The sequence below is a fragment of the Canis lupus genome, chromosome 16 (genome assembly GCF_011100685.1).
Source record: "Canis lupus familiaris isolate Mischka breed German Shepherd chromosome 16, alternate assembly UU_Cfam_GSD_1.0, whole genome shotgun sequence".
NCBI lineage: Eukaryota > Metazoa > Chordata > Mammalia > Carnivora > Canidae > Canis > Canis lupus.
Window position 1 is genome coordinate 25330046 of NC_049237.1, and position 25403 is coordinate 25355448.

At 44.3% G+C, this 25403-nt stretch overlaps 1 protein-coding gene across 9 annotated transcripts in view; it reads left to right on the forward strand.

The window, feature by feature from the left end:
• ZMAT4 (zinc finger matrin-type 4) overlaps positions 1 to 25403 on the forward strand; it is a 337657-nt gene that overhangs the window by 41001 nt on the left and 271253 nt on the right. For all 9 annotated transcript variants that reach the window (XM_038559976.1, XM_038559978.1, XM_038559979.1 and 6 more), the window contains one exon: positions 24863 to 24968. In XM_038559976.1, the coding sequence (XP_038415904.1) occupies positions 24867 to 24968 (102 nt within the window). In that variant the 5' untranslated portion in view covers positions 24863 to 24866. The remainder of the gene's footprint in view (positions 1 to 24862; positions 24969 to 25403) is intronic.

Here is a 25403-nt window from a genome sequence, read left to right on the forward strand (position 1 = left end):
ATTAGGATTCAGGACATGCTGGTTTTGCAGGGTAAAAGACCACAGCTTGTCAGAAAAATAATGCAGGCTCAAATAGCTTCTGGTCTGGACAAACCATTTACAAAGAGCCTAAGTTAAGTGGGCAGGTGGCCAATTTTTGAAGTCTAGTGTCATTTGAAATGAACACAAACAGCGGGGGATGGAGAAAAACCGTGAAAGCTGCTGTGTTCAAATTAGCTGTGGGAGTTTCAGATCTTGTTGGTGTACAGTGATCGTCTGGTATAAACTTCATCTCAAAAATGCCCTACCTGTCCTTGGATTCTGATCTCCCATTAAACAAACTCTGTGGGTCATTTTGTTTGGTTTTCCCTCAAAAGTTAGCCCATTTGGAGCATCCCATAATATTTCCTTTTCTTTTTTTCTTTCTTTTACCCCAATATAGAAATTGACTACCCCTGATATCTGGTCAGGGTCTTTTGCTTTTCTTTCCTGTACTGTTGTAACCTCCAAAAACCATTTTCACGCATCCTGCTGTCCTTCTTCCCTGCCTGTGTTGGCTCTAGTTCCACCTGCAATCTTTGGGCTAGGCCATGGTCTTTAGAACTCACGTTAGGCTGACCACTGAGAGGGAGGTGGGAGGAGAAATCCAGAAGCCTGAGCTAACTCTGCCAAAGGACTGACCTGGAATCCCTACCTACCTAATCTACCTGGTCCTGCAGGTCCACAGTCTGCATTGTCTTAGTGCTTTGAATTCTCTATTTTATTATCACTGACATTCCCTTATATTGCTCAGGAAATATTACTGTTGTTTACATAAGTATGTTTTAAATTCCCAGGGAAGGGACTTTGTCTTCATTTCTTTTGTGCTGTCTTAGCCTCAATATCTACAGATATTTAGAGCTGGTCTACATACAGCTGATGCTCCATAAATGTTTCCCTTTTGGGGTATCTTACTGGTAAATCATTTAGAACACTGGTTTATGAAATGTGATTCCAAAGACCACTGGGGTTTCCTAAGATCCTTTCAGAATCTCTGTGATGATGGGTTCATTTCATAATAATAGTAAGGGGTTATTTGTTTTCTACACTTAGACTGATGAGACAGAACAAAGATGGGTGGAACCACTGGTGTCTCCTTGAATTAAGACAATGGCATCAAACTGTCCTAGGAGTCAGTGTTACTCCCACATGCTTGTAATAATAAATACAAACAAAAATAATAACTGCCAGTTTCACTTAACAATGTACTAGTTCAAGTTTTAGAAATGATTAATTGTATTATAAATACCAACCCCTGAGTGCACATCTTTTTAAATATCCTGTGTGACAAAGTGGGGATGATACATTAAGGACTTCTGTTCCACATCAATGTACCTATGTAATTGTTTGGGTTATGAACTGACTTAAAAACTCTTTTTTTCCTTTTTTTTTTTTTCTCCCTAAAGATTTTATTTATTCATTTGAGGGAGGGAGGGAGGAAGAGAGAGAGAGAGAGAGAGAGAGAGAGAGAGAAAATGTATGAGCATGAGTAGGGGGAGAGGCAGAGGGAGAAGCAGACTCCCACTGAGCTGGAAGCCTAATGTAGGGCTCAATCCCAGGATCCAGGATCATGACCTGAGCCGATGGCAGATGCTTAACTACCAGAGCTACCCAGGCACCCCTAAAACTCTTTTCTTGAACACTGTTTTTATTTTTAAAAAATGGCTGGCAGACAAATTATGGCTATTCAGATTTAAATATTTGGGAAACATTTTCTCAAAAGTGAATAAAATAAGCCTGCCATTTCAAGGCATACAACTGAATGTATTTTTTTTTTAGTGACACAGTTTAAGCATTCAAGCAAAAATTAGAGTTTTGGAAAATTTATATCCCTTACGATGAACTTGACAGCTTTCTAAACCTTAAAGACTTTTCTGATGAGATGGTTGATATTGGGGAATGTTCTTTTTTTTGACATTATATAATGAAATTTGTCAAAATTTGGAAGATCTATATAACTCAGTGACTGTTTTCCAAATGATCAGTGCATGTTGTTACAAAATCATTGATGGGAGAAAGATCTGTCCAAAATGCAAGATAAAACCAACAGAGTTTAATATAATGGAGTACAAGGAGTTCACTGATCATGGTTTCATATTTCACACTGCAATTAACACTTAACCCTTGTCAAATTTTGGTGTAGTATCAAAGAAAAATATGCATAATGATCTGATAAGGCTATTCAGTCTTCCCTTTCCAAGTACATATCTGTGTGAACTGGATTCTCTTCATATACTTCAACTAAAATAGCACATTGCAACAGAATTGAAAACACATAGATATGATAATTCAACATTCTTTATTAAGCTAGACATAAAAGAGATTTGCAAAAATATAAAACAATGCTATTCTTCACACTAATTTTTAAAAAATAGTTTAAAAAATAAACCTTTTATTTTAAAATAATTTTATACTTCTAGAAAAGCCCAAAACATAGTCCAAAGAGTTTGTGTGCTCTTCACTTAGTTTTCCTTAATATTAACATTTTACATGACCGTGGTATATTTTTAAAACTAGGAAATTAACAATACCACACTATTAACTACAGACTTTATTTGGATTTCTCTGGTTTTCCTATCAATGTCTTTTTTTTTTTAATTTAAATTTTAATTTTTTAAAAAGATTTTATTTATTTATCCATGAATAACAGAGAGAGAGAGAGAGAGAGAGAGAGGCAGAGACACAGGCAGAGGGAGAAGCAGGCTCCATGCAGGGAAGCCGACGTCGGACTCGACCCTGGGCCGAAGGCAGTGCTAAATGGCTGAGCCACCCAGGCTGCCCCAATGTCCTTTTTATGTTCTGGGGTCCAGTCTAGTATATCACACTGCATTTATAATATAATTAATTTTATATAAATACATATGTGAGAATATAATGGTTTGCTGTTATTTTAAAATAAATTAATAAATATTTTTCAAAATTTCAGTATTAATTTCTAACACAGTAAAGATGGATGGATGTGACTCACCAAAGCCCTTTTGAATTCCCAACAATTTTCAAGTACGTAAAAGGGTCTAAGAACAAATGTTTGAAGACTGTTGACCTGGAATATACTGTAAGAGGAGAATGATCTTATTTGCAAACAGCTAGCCTGTAAGGATAGTCATAAGGTTGAGGGTTTATATAATGTCTCTGGAGAGTTTATTCCCTCCTCCCCTCTCCCAACACAATCTATAAATACCCATGGGTGTGCAAAACTAAATTAATTGAGAAAGAACCTGAGTACTGGAGATAGCACAAGATCAAGCCACTTAGTTTGGTCAGCCCACAAATGTTTACTGAGCACTGACTATGTACCTTGTAGCATTCCAGGCCCTAGAGATACAGCTCTCCATAAGATAGAAGGAGTCTCTATCTAAAGAACTTAAATTCTTTTGAGGAAAGTTACACAACACATGTACAAACAAACAAAAATCATATCACTTTATGTACTGGCATTTGCTATAAAGGCAGAGGAAATAGGGTGATATCATAGAGAGCCATGGCAGTAGGAAAGAGGTGGGTGGGTGCCTATGTTGGGCTTGGTCATATTTGGAGGAAGCTGGCCAGCTGAAGATCTGGTGGATGAACATTCCAAGTATGAGCTTGGTGCGTTCCAGCGGATGGAGGGAAGGTCAGGGTGGTAAGTGAGGAGCAGAGTCGGGGAAGATGGGGCCAGCAAGGCAGGCAGCATCCAGATCAAGTAGGGCTCCTGCGTCAGGTAGAGGGTTTGGATATTACTCTCACTGTCTGTGAAGCTCTATTAGGCTGTAAGCAGGGGAGTGAGAGGGTCTGATTGGTGAACTCACCCTGGCTATATGAAGGATGGAGTCTCAGGTGGCAAGATAGAGACAGGGTGAGCAGTTAGGTGCCTTGCACTAGCCAGGGGAGAGAGGATGGTGGCTTGGGTTCTAGGTATGCTGCTGAATATAGTTGAGACATTGTCAGGTTCAGGATCCATTTTTGTGTTAGAAGCAGCATGTTTTGCTAATAGATTGGATGTGGGCAGGAAGAAAAAACAAATCAAAGAGGGATCTGAAGTTTCTGTCCTGAGGAGCTGGGTGAATGGTTGTACCACTTACTGAAATGAAGAAACCTTGAAAGCAGTGAATTCGCAGATGTTATTCAGTAGTGCTCTTTGGATTCAGGTTGGATTTGAGCCCTGTTGAATATCCTAGCATATACACTACAATCTGAATGTGCAGACATTGATTCAGTAGCTACTCTGTTCAAGACGCTGTTCTAAGTGTTGAAGGAGATCATCATCATCACACACACACACACGCACACCATATTTATTTCTCTCTCTCATAATGCTTTGGAAGCAGAGGAGATAGAGTGAGTAATACCATCTGGGTGACTTCTCTCTTCCTGTGCTGATTGGGGTACAGGGGAACATCTAGAAATCAGGGTAGTGTGTGCTCTTTGGGAAACAGGTGGCATGTTTGGGTAACCATTTTGCAATTTTTTGGAACGCAAGAGATAGCAGTATAATGTCTTTTATCTTTTTCTCCTTAGAAGCTTAGAGCATTTCATCTTACTCCTCCTTCCTGTGTCTGCGGAAGAGAGGTAGGCGGGAGAATGTCATTACTTACAAATATATTATGAGTAAATAATGAAAGTACTCAGAAAATCAGAAAAGAAGACTGTTCCTTGTGGAGTGTCTGGCCAAGTTTGTTTGGTTTAAAGATGATAAAAACAGGGCCATTGTGTGTTGAGAGTGGCCTGCAGTCAGCCATGGTGCTGCAGATCAGAGAAGAGCCCAAGGGGCTTAGCTTCTTCCTCAGTCACCTCCTCCTACCCCTACATCATTCCTAGATTTGCAGGTTGGGCCCTCTGGTTCTCTCCAGGTAGCTGTGCAGGTCTCGCCTGGCAATTTGTGATGCCAGCATGTGGTGGCATCCACCAACCTGACAGCAGCCTGTCTCCTCCCTGCATGACTTGCCATCTGCCAGGAACAGAGATCACTGACCTGCAGGGGACCTCTGAGCTCTCCTTGGTGCCGAGTGTGGAGTCCTCTCCAAAACAGATTCTTTGGGGGTAACTGGAATGATGTGGGCACTGGCTTTCTCTTTATGATCAAGAACCATAGTGAAGGGAGTTTTGATGTGAGGATGGCAATGGCCAAAGAATTATATAGTCCCTCTGCCAAAGCAGTAATATTATTGGTGGTAATAAAGATAATAGTAGCTACCATTTATTTAATCCCTACTATGCACCAAGAACTTTTAGGCTTATATTCTTTGTTCTCCTCATCACAATGAAATAACTATTAATATTCTTATTTTATTGATAAAGGAACTGAGGGTCAGAGATTAAATGACTCCCCCCAATGTTGTATAACTAGCAAATGGCAAAGGCAGCCATGTACGTGTCCCTGGGCTCTTGTTCCTGTATTATAATCTGTTGCCTGACTCATGCCTACCCCAGCTCCTGCTTTTTCTTCTAAAAAGTTAAATAGCCTTAGAGTCCTCCAAAGAACTAAAAACAATCACATCTTTTTGGGTGGTAGTGTTGGTGGGGGCCTATATTTAAACACAGTGTTCTGGGCCCACCCAGGTCAAACACCTGACATGACGGACACTGGCCACGGTATAGAGTCTGGGGGTATGGAGAGGGAAGTGTGACATAGAGATGTCTCACTTTCAAGGTGGCCTTCTTTCTCATGGCCAGATGTTGCTTTGGGACAGAATCATTTCCCTCTAAAGATCCCTGCTCACCATTCAAGGCCCTTTCCCCTGGTTTCTCTGGTCTGCTGAATTTCATTTCTTTCTATTTAGGTTAACGCTGATTTCCCAGGACAGCCGGTGGCGTGAAGAGGTAGATAGAAGGGGGCACCTAAATCCAGGGTTCCAGGAGATAAACCTCCCCTCATTGTCAGAATTACTGCCACTAGAAGGTTGCCTGGTCCCTGTGGTTCTGAGGGAAAGACTCAGGCTTAAATTAGAGGCCATATCATGTGTGCTTTTGAAATAGATTTCTCATAATCCTTGGGTAGGTTAGCGCTCTCTGGAGGCCCAGAAGTGCTGACCTCAGGTTTTCTTGTCGGAGCCCTGCCACACCAGACTTGATTGAAGCAGGCTCAGACTGCATCAGGTGGGTGGACTTGCGCTCCCACATAGGGGTGATGCCAGGGAACACTCCTGGGCCAGAAGTCACCTTTGCAGGCACCTTCATTTGCCTCACAACCCAATTACAGAGACCAAGTACGCTATTAGAGGAAGGGTATTTTTCTTGCAGTTGCCAATGGAGCGGAGCTCCTTGGGAGAGCAGCCTGCAGTATGAGGCCAGCCGGCTGCCCAAGGCCTAAAGCAGAACCTTCTAGATGTGTGCAAGAGGAATGGGTGAGCTCCTCTTGCTACAGAGAGGAAAGTGTGCAGATTTCCCTGGAAGGCCCTTTGCCCTCCTACCTCCTCCCCTCCCCATCCTTCCTCAGTGCCAGGGCTCTCACTAGAGAGACTGTGTTGCTTTGGGAACCGGCCAAGCTCTCTATGTACTTACTGGCATGGGGAGGCGAGAATAATGCGAGGAACTTACTGACGTCACATTGAGCGCTGTGGTCTGTGTGGCATTTTCATGTACGATGTGACATTTAGCTCTCATTACACTTTAGTGTGATCAGCAGGGCAAATATGAGGAAGTCTGTTTTCTAGATGGGAAGACTGGAACACAGAGGCTGCTTTCTCCGGGGTGACTCAATGGCCCCATTTCTCTTTAGGACGGCTTGAGGCGGGGGGGGGGGGGGGGGGGTGCATTTAAAAGCCAAACAATAGCCTAAACTTGTACTTTTCATTTTCCTTCTGAAACAAAGACCTACCTGGAACCTTACTACCCTTCAAAGGTTGCAGGGACAGAGCCTGCTGTCCCCGAGGGGTTATCTGCAAACTCCTTCCCAGCAGCTGGGGTCGGGTCCATCCCACACAGTCCCTGCTCCTGTGTCCCCCTTCTGTCCCCGCCTAGAGGGGAGCAAGGCACCCCTGCAAAGGAGGAAGCCAGGGTGAGGCGGAACCTCAGGCCTTTCGCTCAACACTTTCACCATTTATCAAAGGAAATGAAAAACAAACAGTACAGCAATTTTAATTACTCTGCATCAAGGAGGTGATCAAACACCCAGTGACTTTAATTATGGACTCCAGAGGCAGGCAGCTGGGAGGCAGCCTCACAGAGCTCCGAGGCTGCCGGCTGGCCGGGGATGCTCTCCATCTGCAGAACAGACCTGCGCCACCCCCAGCCCCCAGCCCCCGGCCCCAGGACACGTGGGAGCAGGGGCATCTGGAGATTGGATTGAGTGTGAGAGTGGGGGCAACGGTGGAATGGATCGAGCAGAGAGAAATATGTGACCTTCAGGTTGTAGGAAAAAGCAACCAGTGTTCTTGGGGGGTCCTCGGGAAGGGAACTCACGAATCGGTGCTAGCTCCCAGGCCTCGGCCAGAGCCAACCGCTCTGCAGACGACTCGGTGCCGCGTTGGCAGATCCGCGCTCTGCGGCTTCAGGAAGGTGAAGCTGCTTCTCTGGGGCTTGAGGGGGCCCAAGTCCCAACCTCGATGCCCAGGGTTCTCAGCCGAGGAGAGGTCGTGGCTCCTCTGCATGTCAGCTGGCTGCTGCCTTCTTTTGACATCTCTCCTCCTTTCTGGGCTGCTCCTGATTGGTGCCCCGTTGTATTGCTGTTAAACACCTTTTCATCCTTGCTGCCCCCTCCAACCTTCGTTTTTTGTTTTTATTTTTGTTTTAAACTAGCAAGTGCCTTTAGCCTGGGAGGTCGAAACATTTCATAACAGGCTTTTTGCGATTCCTCGGCACCGTGAACACAGGTTTGCACTGTGTTCTCCCAGCGGTCTCTTGGGGTTCTTGCCGTGTCAGGACTATCTTGCCAGAACACGAGCAACTGTCTTGCCTGCAGTCAAGTTATAGGATGCCGCTAGTTTTTCTGAAGCTGCCACAACCTGCAGGTCTGATAGAGCATCTCACCAACTGCAGCAGGGCTGCATTATCTCTCAGAAGCAGCACAGTGCCAACTGGCACATAGCAGCTGGGTAGACCAGAAGCCTGAGCGAGGGCACTGTGTTTGTAATTGCCTGGAGATAGCCATTAATAACTTTAAACTTTTTGTCCTCTTCCATGGGCAATCAGCAGAGTGTTGAATCTTGAGAGTATTTTCTCTGGAGAAGCAAAGCTTTTGAAAATAATAATGAAGATGTCTAAAATGTGCTATTTGATGCTGTTTAGCCATATTGATCTGGGAATGGGTCCAGGGCATGCACACAGTTCTTTCAGAAGACCCAAGTCCCAAGGAAGTGGGGGAGCTGAACTAATTGGAAGGCAAAGGTCTAAGCACCAGAGATGTGATTTTTATTGGTGGTTGATATACAGTTCAGAGCCTCACTCAGCATGTGCAGTCAAGATCGCTTGGGCCCCTCTCCTGGTGCACAGGGCTGTCTGTATCTTTGCTTTTGTTCCTCTGATACAGTCTGTAGTCCTGAAGTTACCCTGTGGACTTCTGCCTGAAAGAACCTGTTATTTCTGGTCATATCAATGCCATGAGTGCCTGGGTTCATACCTTAACCTTGCCACAAGGCCACGTGACATGAGGCGAGTCACATAATTTCTCTAGGCTTCAGTTTCTGCTTTGGCAGATGTGAGATCGAAATACTTTTATTACCCTTGAGTATGTTTAAACTGTGATGATGGTATGTGGAATCACTTTAGAAAGTTAGACTTATTACTAAATCAAGGTAAACTATTATTTCATTTAACTTCTATGGGCGTACATATTTTTGTTCCTTTGCTTTTTACTAATGTCCCCTTCTTCATTTTTCAGTTGTCCGGTCTGCAGGTTATTCTTCGGGAATTTTTCAGAGGTCCCAGGATGGGCTGAAGAAGGTGTACAGTGTCCATTGGTCAGGGTTTTTGCTAAATTGTTCCAATTTTGGTAGGGTGAGTCTTGGTTGTTTGGATGCAGTGTATACACAGCCTGTAAACCTGAGAGGAAAGAAGGCATAGATCCTGAGAATGAGTGCATTGCCCTGCTGGACTTATTTTCCAGTTACACTCCAAATTGCCCAACCACCCCAAAAATCACACTTGGCAGCAAATCCATTCAACTGATTTTCGTTTCACTGATAATTCTTGAGGCGGTCTTCATTTGAGCCACTTGTGTCATTGGGATGTGTTGGTGACCTGCAGGTGTACATTCCCCAGAAAGAAGACAAGGAACAGTCTCAGGTGTGACACTTGAGTACATAGAGCTGGCAGCCATTGAATAAATAATGTGCTTCTGTGGAATAACTATTGTGGGTGCTGAAGGTTGGAGAATTGTTAAGGACCTGGAGATAAAAGCCTGAAATATCTAGAACTGCTCCTCCTGCTGCTTTGGGAATATCAGAGGAGAATTTTCAGTCCAGCATGTAGAGGGGGTATCCATGCCCATGGAAGGCCTTCTGTTCCCTGGAAAAACAGGGAGCCTTAGTCTGATTCTTGGCTCCTTCCTGATTCTATGCTCTTTTCCAGCCCAAAATGCCACCTTGCAGTGAGCTGGACACAGGGGTCCTGAGATTGCACTGGATCTCTGATCCCATTGAACCTGGTCAAGTGTATAGGTGGGGCCTTTGTCAGGAGCTGTGGAGCTGAGTGGTATTGGCAGAGATCACCCATATGATGTGATAGGATGAAGGGTCTGGTTCCAATTTATAGTCAAGTTGCTGGCAGTGAGGGACTTTGAGACAGTGAGGCTTCATGCAGAAGGAGAGGGGAGAGGGAAACTCATATTGTTCCCTGGCCTTCCCATCCTGCACAGGGCTTGAATTCAGGGCGGAAGATGCTTTGGAAAAGTCATTAGGAAATGCATTTTCTAATATTCTGTAGTAACTCTGGTTGACTGAAGACCAACCAAGGACCAGCCAGATTGGAGCTCCATAATTATTACCTTCCCCTTGCAGAGATTTGAAGTGGATTAAGTGATTAGAAGTGCCTAATTGCTCATGGACTCCCTTTATGATACTGGCAGGTGAAGACAGCTTGTAAATTACTGCTTTCTCCTGACCCCAAATCAAGTGCCACCACCCAGGCAGGATCTCTGACAAAAGTAGGCAGGCAGCAGCTGCAACTGACTTTGCCTTTCCTAAACATGAGATCTGGAATTCCATCAGAGCCTCAAATTATTTCTCATTTTGACAAGTGGGAAGAAAGGAAGATAACCAGAATGTTTTAATAAAGATGAGAAGATACCTAAAGCAAACACTGAAACAATTTGATTTAAAAGCTTTGGAAGGGCAGCCCGGGTGGCTCAGAGGTTTAGCACCGCCTTCAGCCCAGGGCATGATCCTGGAGACCCGGGATCGAGTCTCACGTTGGGCTCCCTGCATGGAGCCTGCTTCTCCCTCTGCCTGTGTCTCTGCCTCTCTCTCTCTCTCTCTTTCTCTCTCTCTCTGTCTCTCTGTGTTTCTCATGAATAAATAAATAAAATCTTTAAGAAAAAAATAAAAGCTTTGGAAGGACGGCTGGATTTGGAGTCAGGAGACCTGAGTTTGAGTCCCTGCTCTATTTATGCTAGTTATATGGAACTTATACTGACCGTTCCTTGGGCACATCACAAGGGCTTTCTGGGCTTTAATAACCACCTTTCAGTATGATTGTGAGGTTTGTGTAAAGTCACTATGTGGAACTTCTGAATATATACACATAAAATGCTTGGTCAGTGTGTTAGTTTCCAAGAAATCAAGGTGTCAGCAGGACAGTGCTCTCTCCCTGAGGAGTTTAGGGGAGAACTTTACCTTGTTTCTAGCTATTGGACGATGCTTGGCATTCCTTGGTTGTTGGTGTATTACTCCAATCTCTGCTTTTGTTTTCATATAACATTTGCCGCTATTTGTTTGTCCAAGTTCCCTTCTTGTTATAAGGACACTAATTAGGATCAGCATTCATTCAGTGTGACCTCTTTGCTTCATTACATTACCAATAAGGTCACATTCACAAGTCCTGGGAGTTAGGATTTCAACATACCCTTTTTGAGAGACACAATTCAACCCATAAGTCAGTAAATGCTGGCTATGAAGATGAGTATCTAGTAACATTTTCCCAGATGCCCCACGAATGTGGTCTGAATAGTGGATGAGGCTCAATTAAGGCCATGGGATGGGATGGCTTAGAACAGAGGTTCACTTGCTGGGGAGAGGAAGAGTTGGTGAACTCACTATTTCCCTTGGGATGCTGCTGCCATCTGAAGGCACATTTATTTCCTGTTCCAGCTAAAACCTGGTGTGAAGGAGGGGCTAGTGCTGGAGGAGGGAAGACTTTATACTGACCTCTCCTTCCAGACCTATTCCTAATAAAAGAGCCTCAGTTTCTAATTAGAGAATGGAGCCCCTACATGGGCTCTAAAGTACTGAAATGTCTGCACAAGTAGATGTGTGCTGCCTAGCTCTCCCTGGAGAAGGCCCTGCCCAGGACAGCTCAGAGATATCCTGGAGGTGCTTTTGGAGTTGTTTTCTTTGGGACCACCTTCTGGACTCTTCTAATAATTTTAAGAATAAGGCTCAAAGACTGAAAACAGAAAGTGCTGTTTAGACATGGTTGGCCACATCATGCATTTTGGTTTTCCTACTGCAACACTAGCTGACATGTCTACAATGGTGTTGGGTACTGAGTACAAGGAAGAGAGGGTTCTCCTTCTAGAGGCTCCTAGGGAATGAGGGTGCACATCATTACAGAGTGTATTGTGTCTGTCATTTGTGGGTCTAGGGAGCTAGGGGGCAGCTAGGAGAGCCTAGAAAGGAACTCTGAACCGGCCTGGATGAGAGAAGGAGGAGGGTGTCTTCAGGGAAGGAACATCTAATGCACAGCCTCGCCAGGTGATGAAGAGGTGAAAACACAGTGTAGCATTTCACAAGATAGGAGGGAAGAGCAAGCAGGGCGTGCAATCAGCAAGGCATGGCAAACCTTGGGTATGGCTGGAATTGGTTTGCAATGCAGCTGGACACGAGGCTTGCCTGGTTCCCAGATGCATTTACATTTCAGTGGGAGTTAAGAGTTGTGCAGGTTTCAAACTGGTTCTCATTAGAAACTGTAAGGGCAGCTAAGGTCCTGGAGGGAAGCCAGCCAGTAACTGGGGGCTGTTCCTCTGTGTGTTCACTACAAACACACATAGCACTGTCCTATGTTCTCTTAGGGTCACAGTGACTGTTGTTGGTCTAATGACATCCCCAAAGAACATCTCTTACTGTAAGATAAAATAACCTGTGTTGTCACTGCTCTTCTTGCCTCTGACACCAGCATCCAATGGGATTCTATTGTATACAGCTTCCATTTTGTGGGACTCCATAGACGATTGGCCAGGGAACTCCCCCGGGTGCCAGGTGGCTTGAAATATCTCATTAGGAATAACTGTGTGGGAAGAAACAATATTTTTAGCAATGGGTAGGAAGTGTTACTGAAATATGACTTATTTGACATTATGGAAATTAGAATCATCAGTTCAAATCAGATGGTACAATAGTAACTGTAACCACATTGGAGGCCACAGATCAAAAGAATAGAATGGGATTCAGCACTAGCATATTTCTCTTTCTGTTGTGTATTATTAAATAGTGTGGAGCTTGTCTCAAGGTACAGCATTACCAGCAACAATTCTTTGCCTAGCATTGCACGGTGATACTCTGGGATTGTGTTTATGGACCCTTGGAGGAGTTCTGGGGCTTTAGGAATTGATAAGGTCTCTGAATTTCTGACAAGCTGTGGTCCATAGTGGAACCACCATGGGAGATTTGCCAGGAGACAGGTTTGAGAAGAAATGTCCCAGTAAGGGTTTGCCAGGAGACAGACCCTACAGAGTTTAGTGCCCAGGATGTTTGCTAAGAATGGCTCCTGAGAGGGATACCCAGGGAAGGGAGGAGCAGAAGCAGGATGAGACAGCTGGGCTTTGGTGCAGGTGTAGTGGTTTCAGGGGCCCCTGAGGAGGGCTGGGGGCTACCGTGGCCTGCTGGAGTTTCCCCATGGTGGACTGCAGTGGCCAGGCTTTTTCATCCCTGCATTTGGGCCATCCTGGGTAGGGGTGTGACTTTGGGTGGGACAGTTCTCCATAGCAGAAGCCATTCCTGAAGGGGAAGGCAGCTGAAAACTAATGCCAGCCTCCCTACCAGCAGTTGAGGCAAGTTCTTCCTCAAAAGGACATCTGGACACCTCCCTGTCCACCACAAGAAGTTCCAGGTATTTTTAAAAAAATTTTATTTATTTATTCATGAGAGACACACAGAGAGAGAGGCAGAGACACAGGCAGAGGGAGAAGCAGGTCCCATGCAGGTCTCCAGGATCCCACGCGGGTCTCCAGGATCACACCCTGGGCTGAAGGCGGCGCTAAACCGCTGAGCCACCCGGGCTGCCCAAGTTCTAGGTATTTATCTTGATGTGGGTCCAGACCACTCAATCAGTGAGCAAATCACAGTCCATCGACTTGGGAGGGTGGCCTATTATTTTTGGTTTGTGAGAAACAGAAATTGCTGCTTGTGATAAAGTTGCATTGTGAGGGTTCTGTTTTATATGGAATTGGTACTTAAATTTACTTCCCACTCAGACCCTAACATCTTCGCATGTCACAGGTCTCTGGGCTTTATCATTCTTGACAAACACTTGTCTATAAAATCCAAGAATGTGGTAGGAGCAGTGAGCCTGCCCCTACCCAGATGCTGCTCCTCTCGGCCCCTCTCCCTGGCCCTCCTGGGATATGACCTGGGAAGATGGTCTTTGTTGGGCTTCTCTCCATCACTGGCTCCCACCAGTCAGTCACAGGTGTCTGGATTTCCCCAAGTTTAAGAGGGAAGCTTTGATTTCCTCCTTGCTCAAAATGATTCCTAAAAGGAAGATAGTAAATATTCTGGACTGGCAGTAGGTGTGAGGAAAGAATGTTATTTTAGCAGTTAGGTACACACCATTTTGCCTTTGACTTCCAGGCAAAATGTGACTAAGCCATGTAATGTTCCTGGGTGCCTTTTCTAAGTCTCTGTATGTGTGGAGGATGAGGTTAGGTGATACCTCAGCTCCTTTCTAGTGTTGTGATTTCTTTATATACATCTCTGTTGGGACCTGGAATCATCCCTCTCTCATCCCTTCACTTCTGGGTAGCCTGAGTCCCATGCCCCTCTACTTTTTCCCTGCCTCAACCTCCACCTCCAGCTAGCATCCATGTTCCATGACACTGATCTACGGTTCCACTGAGCAGCAACTCTTCCTTCCCAGCAAGGGAAGGTAGGTAGGAGGGAGCAGGAGTGTTGGCATTGATTTAGGGTCCATCTGGCTCTAGTAGAGGAATGAGGAGTGGCTTTCAAAGGGAATCACCTAGCCTATACTTGATATGCTTGCTCTTTTCCCCAAAGCCAGAAACTGCTCAGCCAGGTGATGGATCTAGATCAATATGGTTTCTTTCATTACCTGGAAACTTCCCAGTCTGTGCTCACCTCAGCTGAAAAGATGAGAAGAATTGATTCAGGGCAAGAATTTGAAAGTATAACCACATTAGGAACTGAAGTGGTGAGATATGTGCTCACTCCCAACATCAGGGCTGTTGCCAGACAGCCAAGCTGTCATTTCTGGCAAGGTGACAAGACCCCAATGCTCTGATGTGAGGCACTTGCTCATTACCTGGCATCCCAGTGGTCATGACCATCTGCTCAGTTTGCCCCCTCACAAGATGGCAAAGCAGATTTTTCAAGATACCAGCACCAACATGCCAGGGGATGTATACACAGATATGCTCAAAACTGGAGAGAAACGGAGTGGCCTTCCTAGAAGGTGCTGCTGGTGCCTGGTCAGTGTCCCAGCACACAGGCCATGTCCTTAAATGCTCTATCTTTCCCATAAATGTCTTGATTTTAGAGCCCCTATTTCCCCATCACATTCCCTCTAAATGAGGAATGGCTTGGTACTGTCCTGAATGAGCACTGTCTTGAGGTCTGGGCTGTTGAATGCTATTGCCCAGAGCACTGACTGAGTGAAAGAAGCAATGCTAAAGTCGAGGCTCTCAAATTTCAGACCTCTGAAAGTCTTTGGCTTTTTCCAGCTTCCTCACAAAGCACGTAGAAAGTATACTTCTGTGTAATTGTTTTCCAGGTAGCCACGCTACTCCGGTTGGAGGTGAGCAAGTGGAGGTAATACCGGAGAAAGCCTGGAATCAGTGGCTTAGCACGGTAGACGTTTACTTCCCAGTCCCCTGAAGTCCCGTGCGCGCCAGGGCTGGGGATCGCGGAGCTTTGCTCACTTGCTCCTGCAGGAACTCCGACTTTCCCCTGTTTCTGGTGGCTTCCCCCGGGAGCGGGGCAGGGTATCCAACCCGCAGAAGAGAACGCAGGAAAAGACCCCGCGCAGCCTCCGAAGGCCCAGGCCTGGACGGGAGCGCATCCCTTGTGCCCGTGTTCCCCTGGCCAGAACTCCGTGGCATGGCACGCTGACTTCAGGAGAGGAAGCAAAGGTTTGCCGAATCTTTTGTGGCTGGGAAAAGGGAAAAACAACTGGGTCTGTTAGAGTGAGGATTCATTTCCAGAAAATCCTGTCTCATCAGTGGTGCATACATGGTGTCTATCTACCCACCCGGCATCACCTATCTATCGTTTCCCATCTTTAGTAAAGAAAGGGCACCCCCATGACTCTTCCCAAAGCAAAGGCCTGACAAGACCTTATATCTTGTATGATTTTCTCTCATCCTCCTCTTCTGAAGTAATCATCATCCTGAATCTTGTCCTCATTTTTTTTTTTTGCCAGACATTTTTAGAGTTGTGTCTTATCTACATGTATCCCCCCAAGACATATAATTTTATTTTAGTTGTTTTGTGTGTGTGAAAAGGACCTCAGTGTATGTGCTCTTTGACTTTTCTTATGTAAATACTAAATCTGCGATTCAGATGCGGTGCCTTTCCTCATTCGTACAGGATTATACCTCCGTGTAGTCACTCATGCTCCCGGAGATGCTCCCGGAGATACGCGCTGGGAATGATGGCAGGTCTCGCTATTTGAACAGTGCTACTACCATCATCCATTACATGCCTCGTATTGTATGTGGGTGGAAGTTTTTCTTGTCTGTAAACTAGGAGTGCAGTTGCTGGGTTGTTTAACTTGGTGAGATGACGCTTAACTTGCAACTGGCCCTCTAAAAAATCCCGTGTCACAGCTTTCCTACACTGGATGTAGTCAGATATTTTAATTTTTTACATCCCTTTATTGTTTACTGTTGAGCATAAAAGGCATACTTTTATCTGCTTATTAGTTTCCCCTGACAGTCGAATTCCCTATGCTGTCACTACTTCTGCTCCTTCTTGTTATATCCCAAAGTAAGAGGTGGAAGGAGATTTCAAACCATCTCTCAGGTCAGAAAATAAATTCTGACCGAAAGATTTCACAGAAGGAGCAGACCTGTATGCAGCCACTTGTCACTTTATGGATGGGTAGTCCCTAACCTGGCAACATATGAATTCCTGTGTCTTCCCATCTTGGCCACTCCAGATGCTTATATGTGGATGCTACAATTTTGCTGATTTTAGGAAAAGCAGCAGACAAACGGAGACCAAACTGGATTCCTCAGGGAAGCCAAGGCAAATCTGTCTGCTGTATCAGAGAATGGGGCTGAAAATGTCTGCATGCTGACCCACGGCCAGTACAGCAGTCCCATAGTACGGATTAAAAGAAAAGTAATGGTTTTCCCGGCAGCAGCTTGGTCCGGCTCGTCTGTGTCCTCCTCTGAAGTTGGATGCAGGTGCAGAACTGTGCCTTCAAGCCCTGGATGTGATAGCTGCATTTAAATCTGCCCTCAATCTGTCTGGTTCAGTAGGGGCAGTCTTGTGAAGATAAATCATGTAAACAAGTTACAGTAATGGAATACTTACTTATGCACTGTATTTTCGAAGGCTGTTGTAACAACTGTTAAAAAGAAAGGTCTTGTTGTCTTTCAGCGTGTTAAGAAAATCCACCCGTCTTTTGAGTATGCACCTGCTCTGCACAGGTAGCTAATGTATTGGAAAGGGAGCAATCCACGCTGGCTTTCCTCCTTTGAGTGGTTGGGGGATGGTGGGAGCCTATTCCTTAAAATATGAGTGGCTTTTCCGCTGAGCGCACAGCCCTTTACTTTGATGGAATGAGCGACAGAAAACATTAGATGCATGTTCTACTCCCTCAGGTTTTCTCCTCCTTTCCTCTCCTACTCTTTTTGGGCTAGTGAGCCTTTTGTTTCTCTCTGCCTCTGGCTTTTCTCCTCTGGCCGGGGCTCTGCTATTGCATTGGTTTAAGTGATAAGCCAATGGAAAATCCAAGCTCTCTATCTACCACCCATGTCTCATCTCTGAAAATACAGAAAAGCAAAAAATGTTTCTGACCCACCCCGATTGGCGGAGGTGCTGAACTTTACCCATTAATATCCTACCAAAGCGAACCGTGTTTTCCCTATGAGCACACTATGGCATGCCACCCAGCTGAGCGCTGTTCTTGCCAGACACCGCAGGCCCTGCCCGGAAGTGGCCTTTGAAAGGGCCTTTTGGAACCCCAGGCGGAATAGCCTTCATCCTTTGTAGTCCCTGCTAGTCCTGACCGCCTCTCCACTCTCAGTCTTTACTGTTGAGTGGAGGCAAAGGTCCTACACTGGAATCATAGTGAGGACCATGGACCATGGGGCAAGTGGAGATTCTAGAATGACATGCAAGACAGCAAGAGCCATTGTCTACCAGCTGGTGTGAATATTTTATTTATGTGTAGATGGAGATGGGAATCCTGTGTGTTTATGCAGACTGATGTTTGCTAGATCCCAGGATGTGAACCTTTTCCACAAGATCAACCTTTGTAGGTGTTGTTCACTGCTGCAGACCTAGTGCCTACACAGTGCCATGCGCATAGCACATGCTCTGTAAAAATCTGTTTAATGAATAAAGGAGGAATCCTAGTGAGGCTGTATAATATGCTAGACTTGGGCAGAGGCCATTTGGTGAATTGTCTCACAAACTCTGGGAAGGGCTAGAGGAGCCTGAAGCCTCGGACTCTCCATGGCTCCAGGAGTCCACAATTCAGACTTGCACATTCAGGCAAAAGATGAGGGACAGAAGAGGGGACAAGGGGCAAGGAACCAGGCATGCATGTCTCCTCAGATGTGGCAGAGGCACATATGCATGCCCACAGGATGGGTGCAGGCTGGGGGCACATTTGCTGTTCTCCTTCCCCAAATGTCAGCAGGCTCACCTGTACCATATATGAGTGAGACTGACAGACTTGGTTCCGCAGCCCTGGGGCCGAGGGGGAGGCATCGGTACCCAGCAGTGGCGTACACCTCAGAGTCAGGAATCACAGAACCTGGTTTTACACGTGAAGAAAATGGTTCCATTAAAAGGCAATTATTCAAGTGGTGTGAGTCAGCCATGCAGCTTCTGGCAATGCTGAGCAGGAAGAGGGAGTGGTGTGGGGAGGGTTGTCTCTCTCTCTCTCTTTCTCTCTTTTTTAAACAAAGCTCAGGCTGGATAGCAGAGCTTGCACCTGCATGTGGATGATGTATGATAAGGGCCTGGACTGCCAGATTCCTTTGTCTGAGCAACATCAGGAGTGGGGGCGGTAGCTTCAGACAGAAAAGGCCTCCATCCCCAGGAAGGAGGAATCCAAAGATTCTTTAAGCTGATCCTGTATTTGACCTTCACCAGATCTTGGCTGCCTCTTGGGAGGTTCCAGGTTCCTCTGTCTGGCCACCTGTGGGAGGTGTGGTGAATTCAAGCAAGTGTGCAGGCCCTCCTGAGCCGGGCTGGGGCATCTGCTTCATCTGTGCTGCCTTGTATGGCTCCCGGCCCCCTCTCTCTAGACTTTCACTGAACACCAGAATGCTTTCTTTTCTGGAGTACTGTTCATGGTTCTTTGTCTTCTAAGGCTGCTTGGTCTGCTGCCACAGCAGCCGGCCCTGCATTGCCCCTGTCATGTAGAGGGAGGTGTGAAGGAGACAGGACAGACCTTGCTTCCAGCTCATCCTCTGGGCTCCTGGGCCTGAGTGAGGATGGGTGGTCACTGTGGAGATGCATGCTGAAGCCACAAGCTTGTCTCACAAATCTTCCTCCTTTTGTTGCTAGGAGGAGGAAAAGGACAGTGGCAGGGTCTGAAATGGTAATGGAGCAAAGACCAGGCAACAGCCACAGAACACCAAAGGGGGATTCTGGTCCAGGAACCCTTTTGCAAGTGAAATGAAAACTCAGATCACAAAGGCTCATATGTTTTGTGCTAAAGATGGGCCAGTTCTAATTCTCATATCTTTTCCCTTTCTGAGCAGCGGGAAATCCCCTCCAAAATTGATAAAACAAAGCAGGGACAATTTCAATAGCTCTTGGATATTAGTAATTTTAAAATGTGGCTGAATTGAGACAGCAGTGTCATGGCTCATGTCTGTTTCACATTCTTAACCAGGAGAAGGTTTGTTTTAGTTGGTGGCATTTTCATCCACTGTTCAGCTTGTCAAATTTGAAAGAGACAGAGATCCTGTCTCTCTGCATTGGGCAGGGGGAGGCAGAGGGCCAGAGCTGTTGAGAGTGGTGGCCTTTGGAGCCGGGCCCCTTGGAGGGAGTGGGCATGTGTCATACGTGGAGGGTCTTAGACTAGATGATGAGGCACCAGCCAGACTGGAGAGAAAGGAGTGGTGGCTTTTCAGGGTGTCACACCAAGTGGGAGGGCAGTAGCGGCTACTGGATCTGGGGGGAGTCAGTCAGGTTACGGAGGCTCCGACTCTGGACGTGCAGGCAGAAGCAGATCAGGATGTCTGGGCAAATGTCCGTGCATCCTATCTTGGTTCAGATAAATGCTGGGAAGAGAGTGTGGGCCCTAAGCAGTTAAAGTTTGCATGGCTTTGTCTGGACAGTCAGGGCTCTCCAGACCATAGCATGTCAATTCTGGGGAGAATGTCTGCCCTCTGCTTTCATGTTAGTATGTTTAATGGTGCTCCTCAGACTGGCAGTGGGGGACTGGCTGAAGGGCTCTTCACACAGAGTTTTGCCACAGGGAACTCAGTGGAAGTGAGCCTTTTCTGTGGCTGATATTGTTAATACAGAAGAGAAAGCCTGTGACAACAATCAGAGTTATGACTTCAGTTCACCAACTCTGTAATCTGCCCCTTTAGTTTTTAATGTGGTTCTATTTATTTCTCTACTTAAATATTTATAGCATCCCTTCTGAAAATAAGAATAATGATAATACAAAATTAATAATATTCATCATAATGGTGGTAATATCCATTTTTTTCAGGGTCTACCATATGCCACAGTCTTTGTTAGATGCTTTTTATCTGCATCATCTCTAATCCTCACAATGAGCCTGTAAGAATGTTTCCCCTGTTTCACAAATGAGGAAATGGTGGTTCAGGGAGGATATGTAACTTTACACTCAAAAATCTTCTTGGCAAGCAACCAAACGTGGATTTGAAGTAATGTCTTTTTTCCTCTGAAGAACCCTGCATAGGTTTTGGGATCTTTGAGTCAGAAGCTATTTTGGCATTATCAGAAATGGAATGGAGTGAAGAATGTTCCTCTTGGCCATGAAGCCTCAGGTTTCTCTGGCTTTTCAGGCTGTGTTCCTGAAATCTGTTCTTGAGAAGCAGAAAGCAGCAGAGGAGAAGGCTTCCCGTTGCGTCTAAAGATCCTAAAAAAGGCCATTCCTTGCACCTTGAGAAACATTTTGGGGCCTGCTGTTTCCCTTCAGTCTCCCCTCCTTCCATCTGGGTCCTGATCTTTGTATACCCTTCTCTCCCTGCATTTTGCTGCCTCCTTCCTTTATGTTGCATATTCTCAAACAAGCCCTACTGAAGCCCTTTGTATGTACCTTCTCATACCTACTAGTAGTAATATTTTTCTCCATGCTAACAAAAACAATTGGAACCTATTGGATTTAAACCCATTTCCCTTCACTCTAATCCTATTCATTCTTAAAATTTTTAACTGTCCTAGAACCTCCCTGAAGGGTTCCTTATAATCCCCTTGTTTTCTCAAATCCTGTATTGCTTTTTACTAGCCAGATTACACTTGCTGCCCCTGCCTTAGCTATTTGTGTGCACGTTTCTCTTCTCACTCAATAGCTCATAAAGATTTGGAAGATGGGAGTTGTGTCCTTTGTTATCCCTGTGCCTCACACATAGTAGATGCACAGTAATCATTATTGAATAAACAAAAGCTTTCCTCCTCTATATTCCTTTAATTTATTATACTTAGCTACACCTCTGAGTCTTATACTGTCACTGCTACCAGATGTAAATAGATTTATTGCTGTATAGAGACCTGGGACAGCAAATGAGAATCTGATCAGACTCCTGTTTTAATATTGCTTCCAACTTCCCTCTGGACTTCTTTAGTAAAATACAGGTAACACTGTCCTCTGTGAATACTGCAGAGTGATAGGTTATTCAGATCTTCAGTGTTTGCTTTGGAATGTGCCATTGTGGGGAGCACTGTGGAAGTTTGCATTCAGATCAGTTTCAAATCCAGGAAATCAAACTCCTCCCCTTCCCTGCTCTTCTCTCCCTCCTTAAAATGCCCCAGGGCCTCAGATGTAGTGCAGCAAGCACGTCCTCAGGTTGGGGGTCACCACACATTGGCTTTTGTGAGCTGGTGGGACTGACCAGTTAGTAACTGATTAACGACCCTGCTCTGTCTCTGCTCGAGTTGCTGATTCAGGACCATGGACAAGGCTAAAGACAGGTAGTCGGATTTTCCTTGTTCTTACCAGCTCATCTGTACACTTTTGAAGACAAGAGAAGCTGAGAATTCTATTCTAAGCAAGGCAGAGCAGGCAACAAATGGCAGCCCTCTTCCTGGGGAATTCCACTCTTTGAATCATAAATCAGGCTCTCTAGTTGTCTAAAGTGACCTACACAGAGAGTTCTCTTTTCTTGGAGAAAAGACCTTATGCACAAACCAGGCTGACACTTGCCTACTAATTGCTTCCCACTGGAATTTAACTTATTCAGGTTTTCTATTTGGGCCTTGCAGATTTCAGAGGGGTCTTTATTGCCATTTTACTGCATATGGGCCTGTTCCAATCAATATTCTTATATAAAACAGTGGAAAAAGCCATGATATTCTCCTTCCTTTGAATTTTTTTTTTTTTTTTTTTAGTATACACATTTTTATATTCTGCCTTTAAAGCTATTTCTGCTGCACAGCTGTTTTACCGAGACTCAGACTCCTACGGGCCCCACTCGGTCCGACACGTACCTTGAATATCCTTTCACAGTGTTTGATTTCTGCAGTCGGTTGTATAATGAGGAAGGAGTGTGCAGTGAGTTTGGAGATTCCTATTAACCAGGTCACCCATGAATCTATTTTTGTGCACTTCTTTATTAGAAATAGCAGGGAACATGATGATATTTAAACACAACTACTTATAGAAGCTTGGCTTAAAAAAATACACCTTAGTAGGTTTTCTTTTCCCATTTGACATTTCAAAATGTTGTACTACATTTTGCCATCATCAAAACCCCTCTTTTCCATTTGCATTCTGGGATGTGAATAGAGACCATTACACATGTCAATGGATATTTTGGATGCTCATTTGGATTTGTGATCCTCTGCTTGATTAGGCCATATCTGAAATGTTCATTCTGTTCTTGGCACAGCCTTTGAAAATGGGCCATAAAGAAATAGACACAGACCAAGACGATAATTCAGGAAAGAGGTAGAGTATAGATGGAAGGCAGCTATTCTTCAAGCATTTAAGAGAGGATATCTCATGAAAAAGGAGAGCAGAATTTTTCTGTGTTGCACCCAAAGACAGAATCAATGAGTGAAGTAACAGTGGAACAGATTTTGATTCAACCTGAAGAATACCTAACTACTAGAGTTGCCAGACTCTTTGTAACAGGTTGCCATGTTAGGTAGTGAGTCTCCAGGCATTGTAGGTGCTAGACTCCAGGCTGACTGAGCTTTCTGCCAGGAATGAGCCTTCCAGAAATAACAGATCCACTTCAGCTATGAAAGTCAGTGGTCCTTACTATCTGCCATTACTGTTGGTACTCAGGGCATTGAAATACCAGAGCTACCATTGTCTCTTAGGAGCAAAAATTGTGAATCATTTCGAATCTTGAAAATCAAATGCTCTGAATGGGCCATTATAACCAAGGACAAAGATAGAAAGTGAATTTGTAGTTGTTGAGGAAGGCAGCTTTTTATTTCAGGCAGATACTTTTTTTTTGTAGACCAGCTATTTAAATGGTTTTAAAAATCACATAAAATGCACCACTGTCCTTTATTTTGTTGTATTGGTCAAGACTTGGCCATAATTAGGATATTATTAAGAATGTCATGATGATCCTTTTCAAATGAAGAGTTTTAGAGCTTATATAGTAGTACCTTCTCATATTTCTTCTTTTGATTTTCACCACAATTCTCTAAAAAGGCATGGCTAATATTTTATCTTAATTTGTGTAGGAGGAAACTACCTAGAGGGTTTAGTGACTCATCTAACATCACACGGCTGGCAAATAGCATGAGACCTGAGATGGATTTGGAATGTGGAAATTGGAATCATGCAAACCAGGCCGCATACATGGCCATGCCAATAATTGACGGTGTGACTTAAACAGTCTCACATATGAAATGAGGGCGTGGGAGCAGGATGAACTCCAAGCTTCCCACCACATCCCTGTTGTCTGAAATTCATTTGCCTCTCCATATGTATGCTGTCTGGCGGAATCCTTAGTTTTTACCTGGCTGGTAGGAGGTAAAATGAGAGTTTGTGGATTGGAGGAAAGCATTCTGATGCTCTGGTGTGTGTTTCTACAGTGGCAACATTACGGTTCAGATGCTATGAAACACCTTTGTGACAGATCACTTTCACCAGCTTGAGACTCTTGGCTGCATTTTGGTTCAGGTTTTGGAATTTGATGATATGTTTATTTACCTTTGTGGGCTTAATTGCAGTGTGGAATGATGGAGGTGGCTTTTATGAATATCAGTAACCCTAAATGTGGAAAAGTCAGCATGAATGATGAACAGGCTCCTCTCTTTACAAGGTATACGCTTGCAAGAAAAGTTATAGTTGAACTGATTTTATTTTTTAATTCTGTAAGTATAGTTACTGAGCTCAAAACTAAATTTTATATTGCTTATAAGTTTCTGAACAAAGCTAACTTGTTTCCATGTATTATAAAAGCAACATGTTTATTTTAGAAAATAAAACAATAAACATAATTATGTAACTCATTACCTTAAAATCTTTGAAAAGTAACTGCTATTAATACTCTGTTAAAACTCTATGCACTATACAAATTTAATACATATAAACAAATTTAATTTAAATTTAATATGTATAAACATGTATACATATAATGTATGCATATAACTTAAATTTAATACATATAAACAAATTTAGTATCATACTGTATGTACTGATTTGTAAACCCTTGTGTTGTTAATGGTAAAGTTTTTCCTATTTCTTTAAATGTTCTTTTAAAGAAGAGTTTGATTTGAGTTTGGATTTAGGAGGTGTGTTGTATTCTAGTTTGTGGATGTATCAAGATTCATTCAGTCTTTTTCTTACATTGCATATATTGAATGCTTAAAATATTTTGTTAATATAAATCATGTATGAAAGCTTCCTCTCACATAAATCCTTAGCAGTGCATTACAGATATAAATCTGATTTGTCAAAAAGAGAAAACTAAAGGTGCACTTCTGTTTTGTAGGGTATGGGCACTTATGGAAAAATCATAAAGTCTATACTTGCTGTGGTTAACTGACATGGTATCACCTTAGGTGATAGGGAGGTCTCCCCCACTGCTAGCATCATGGGGTCTGTTACCCTGCTCCTGGCTTTTTCATGCAGTTAATGTCCTGCATAAACATCAAAGCAGTGGACTCATTTTTCTTTTCTGTTGATTCTCCTTTAGCCTGATGAAGTCCTCCGATATCGATCAGGATTTATTTACAGACAGTTACTGCAAGGTGTGCAGTGCACAACTGATATCCGAATCTCAGCGCGTGGCTCATTACGAGGTAAGGACGGCTTTCCCACTCGGTGTTTCAGTGGAAGAAAGAGGAATGTGGACTTGAGGACAGCTCCTTTTCTCGAGGTCTCGAGGAAGGTTTCCAGGGCCAGAGGCCTGGAGCCTTTACGGTGTGAGAACAGGCTGGGGCAAATGTTCATGTGCAGGATTGGAGTTGAGGCTTCCGGACATCAGTCTCTGGCTCTGGCTACTTCCTAGATTCTGTTTTTTTTTTTTTTTTTTTTTGTATTTCAGCCACTGGGGACTCAGTGGGCTTTCTCTACTTGTTAAATCTGTCATTGCTCATCCCCTGAAGTTCCTTTCAGGGACAACAGGGCAGGATGCATTAGTGGCAGCTTCTCTTTTCTTCTGTGACCCTGGATATAAGCTCAAGAGGCCTTTTGTGAATCACTGTTCGGAGAGATGTGGCAACATCAGTGAATCA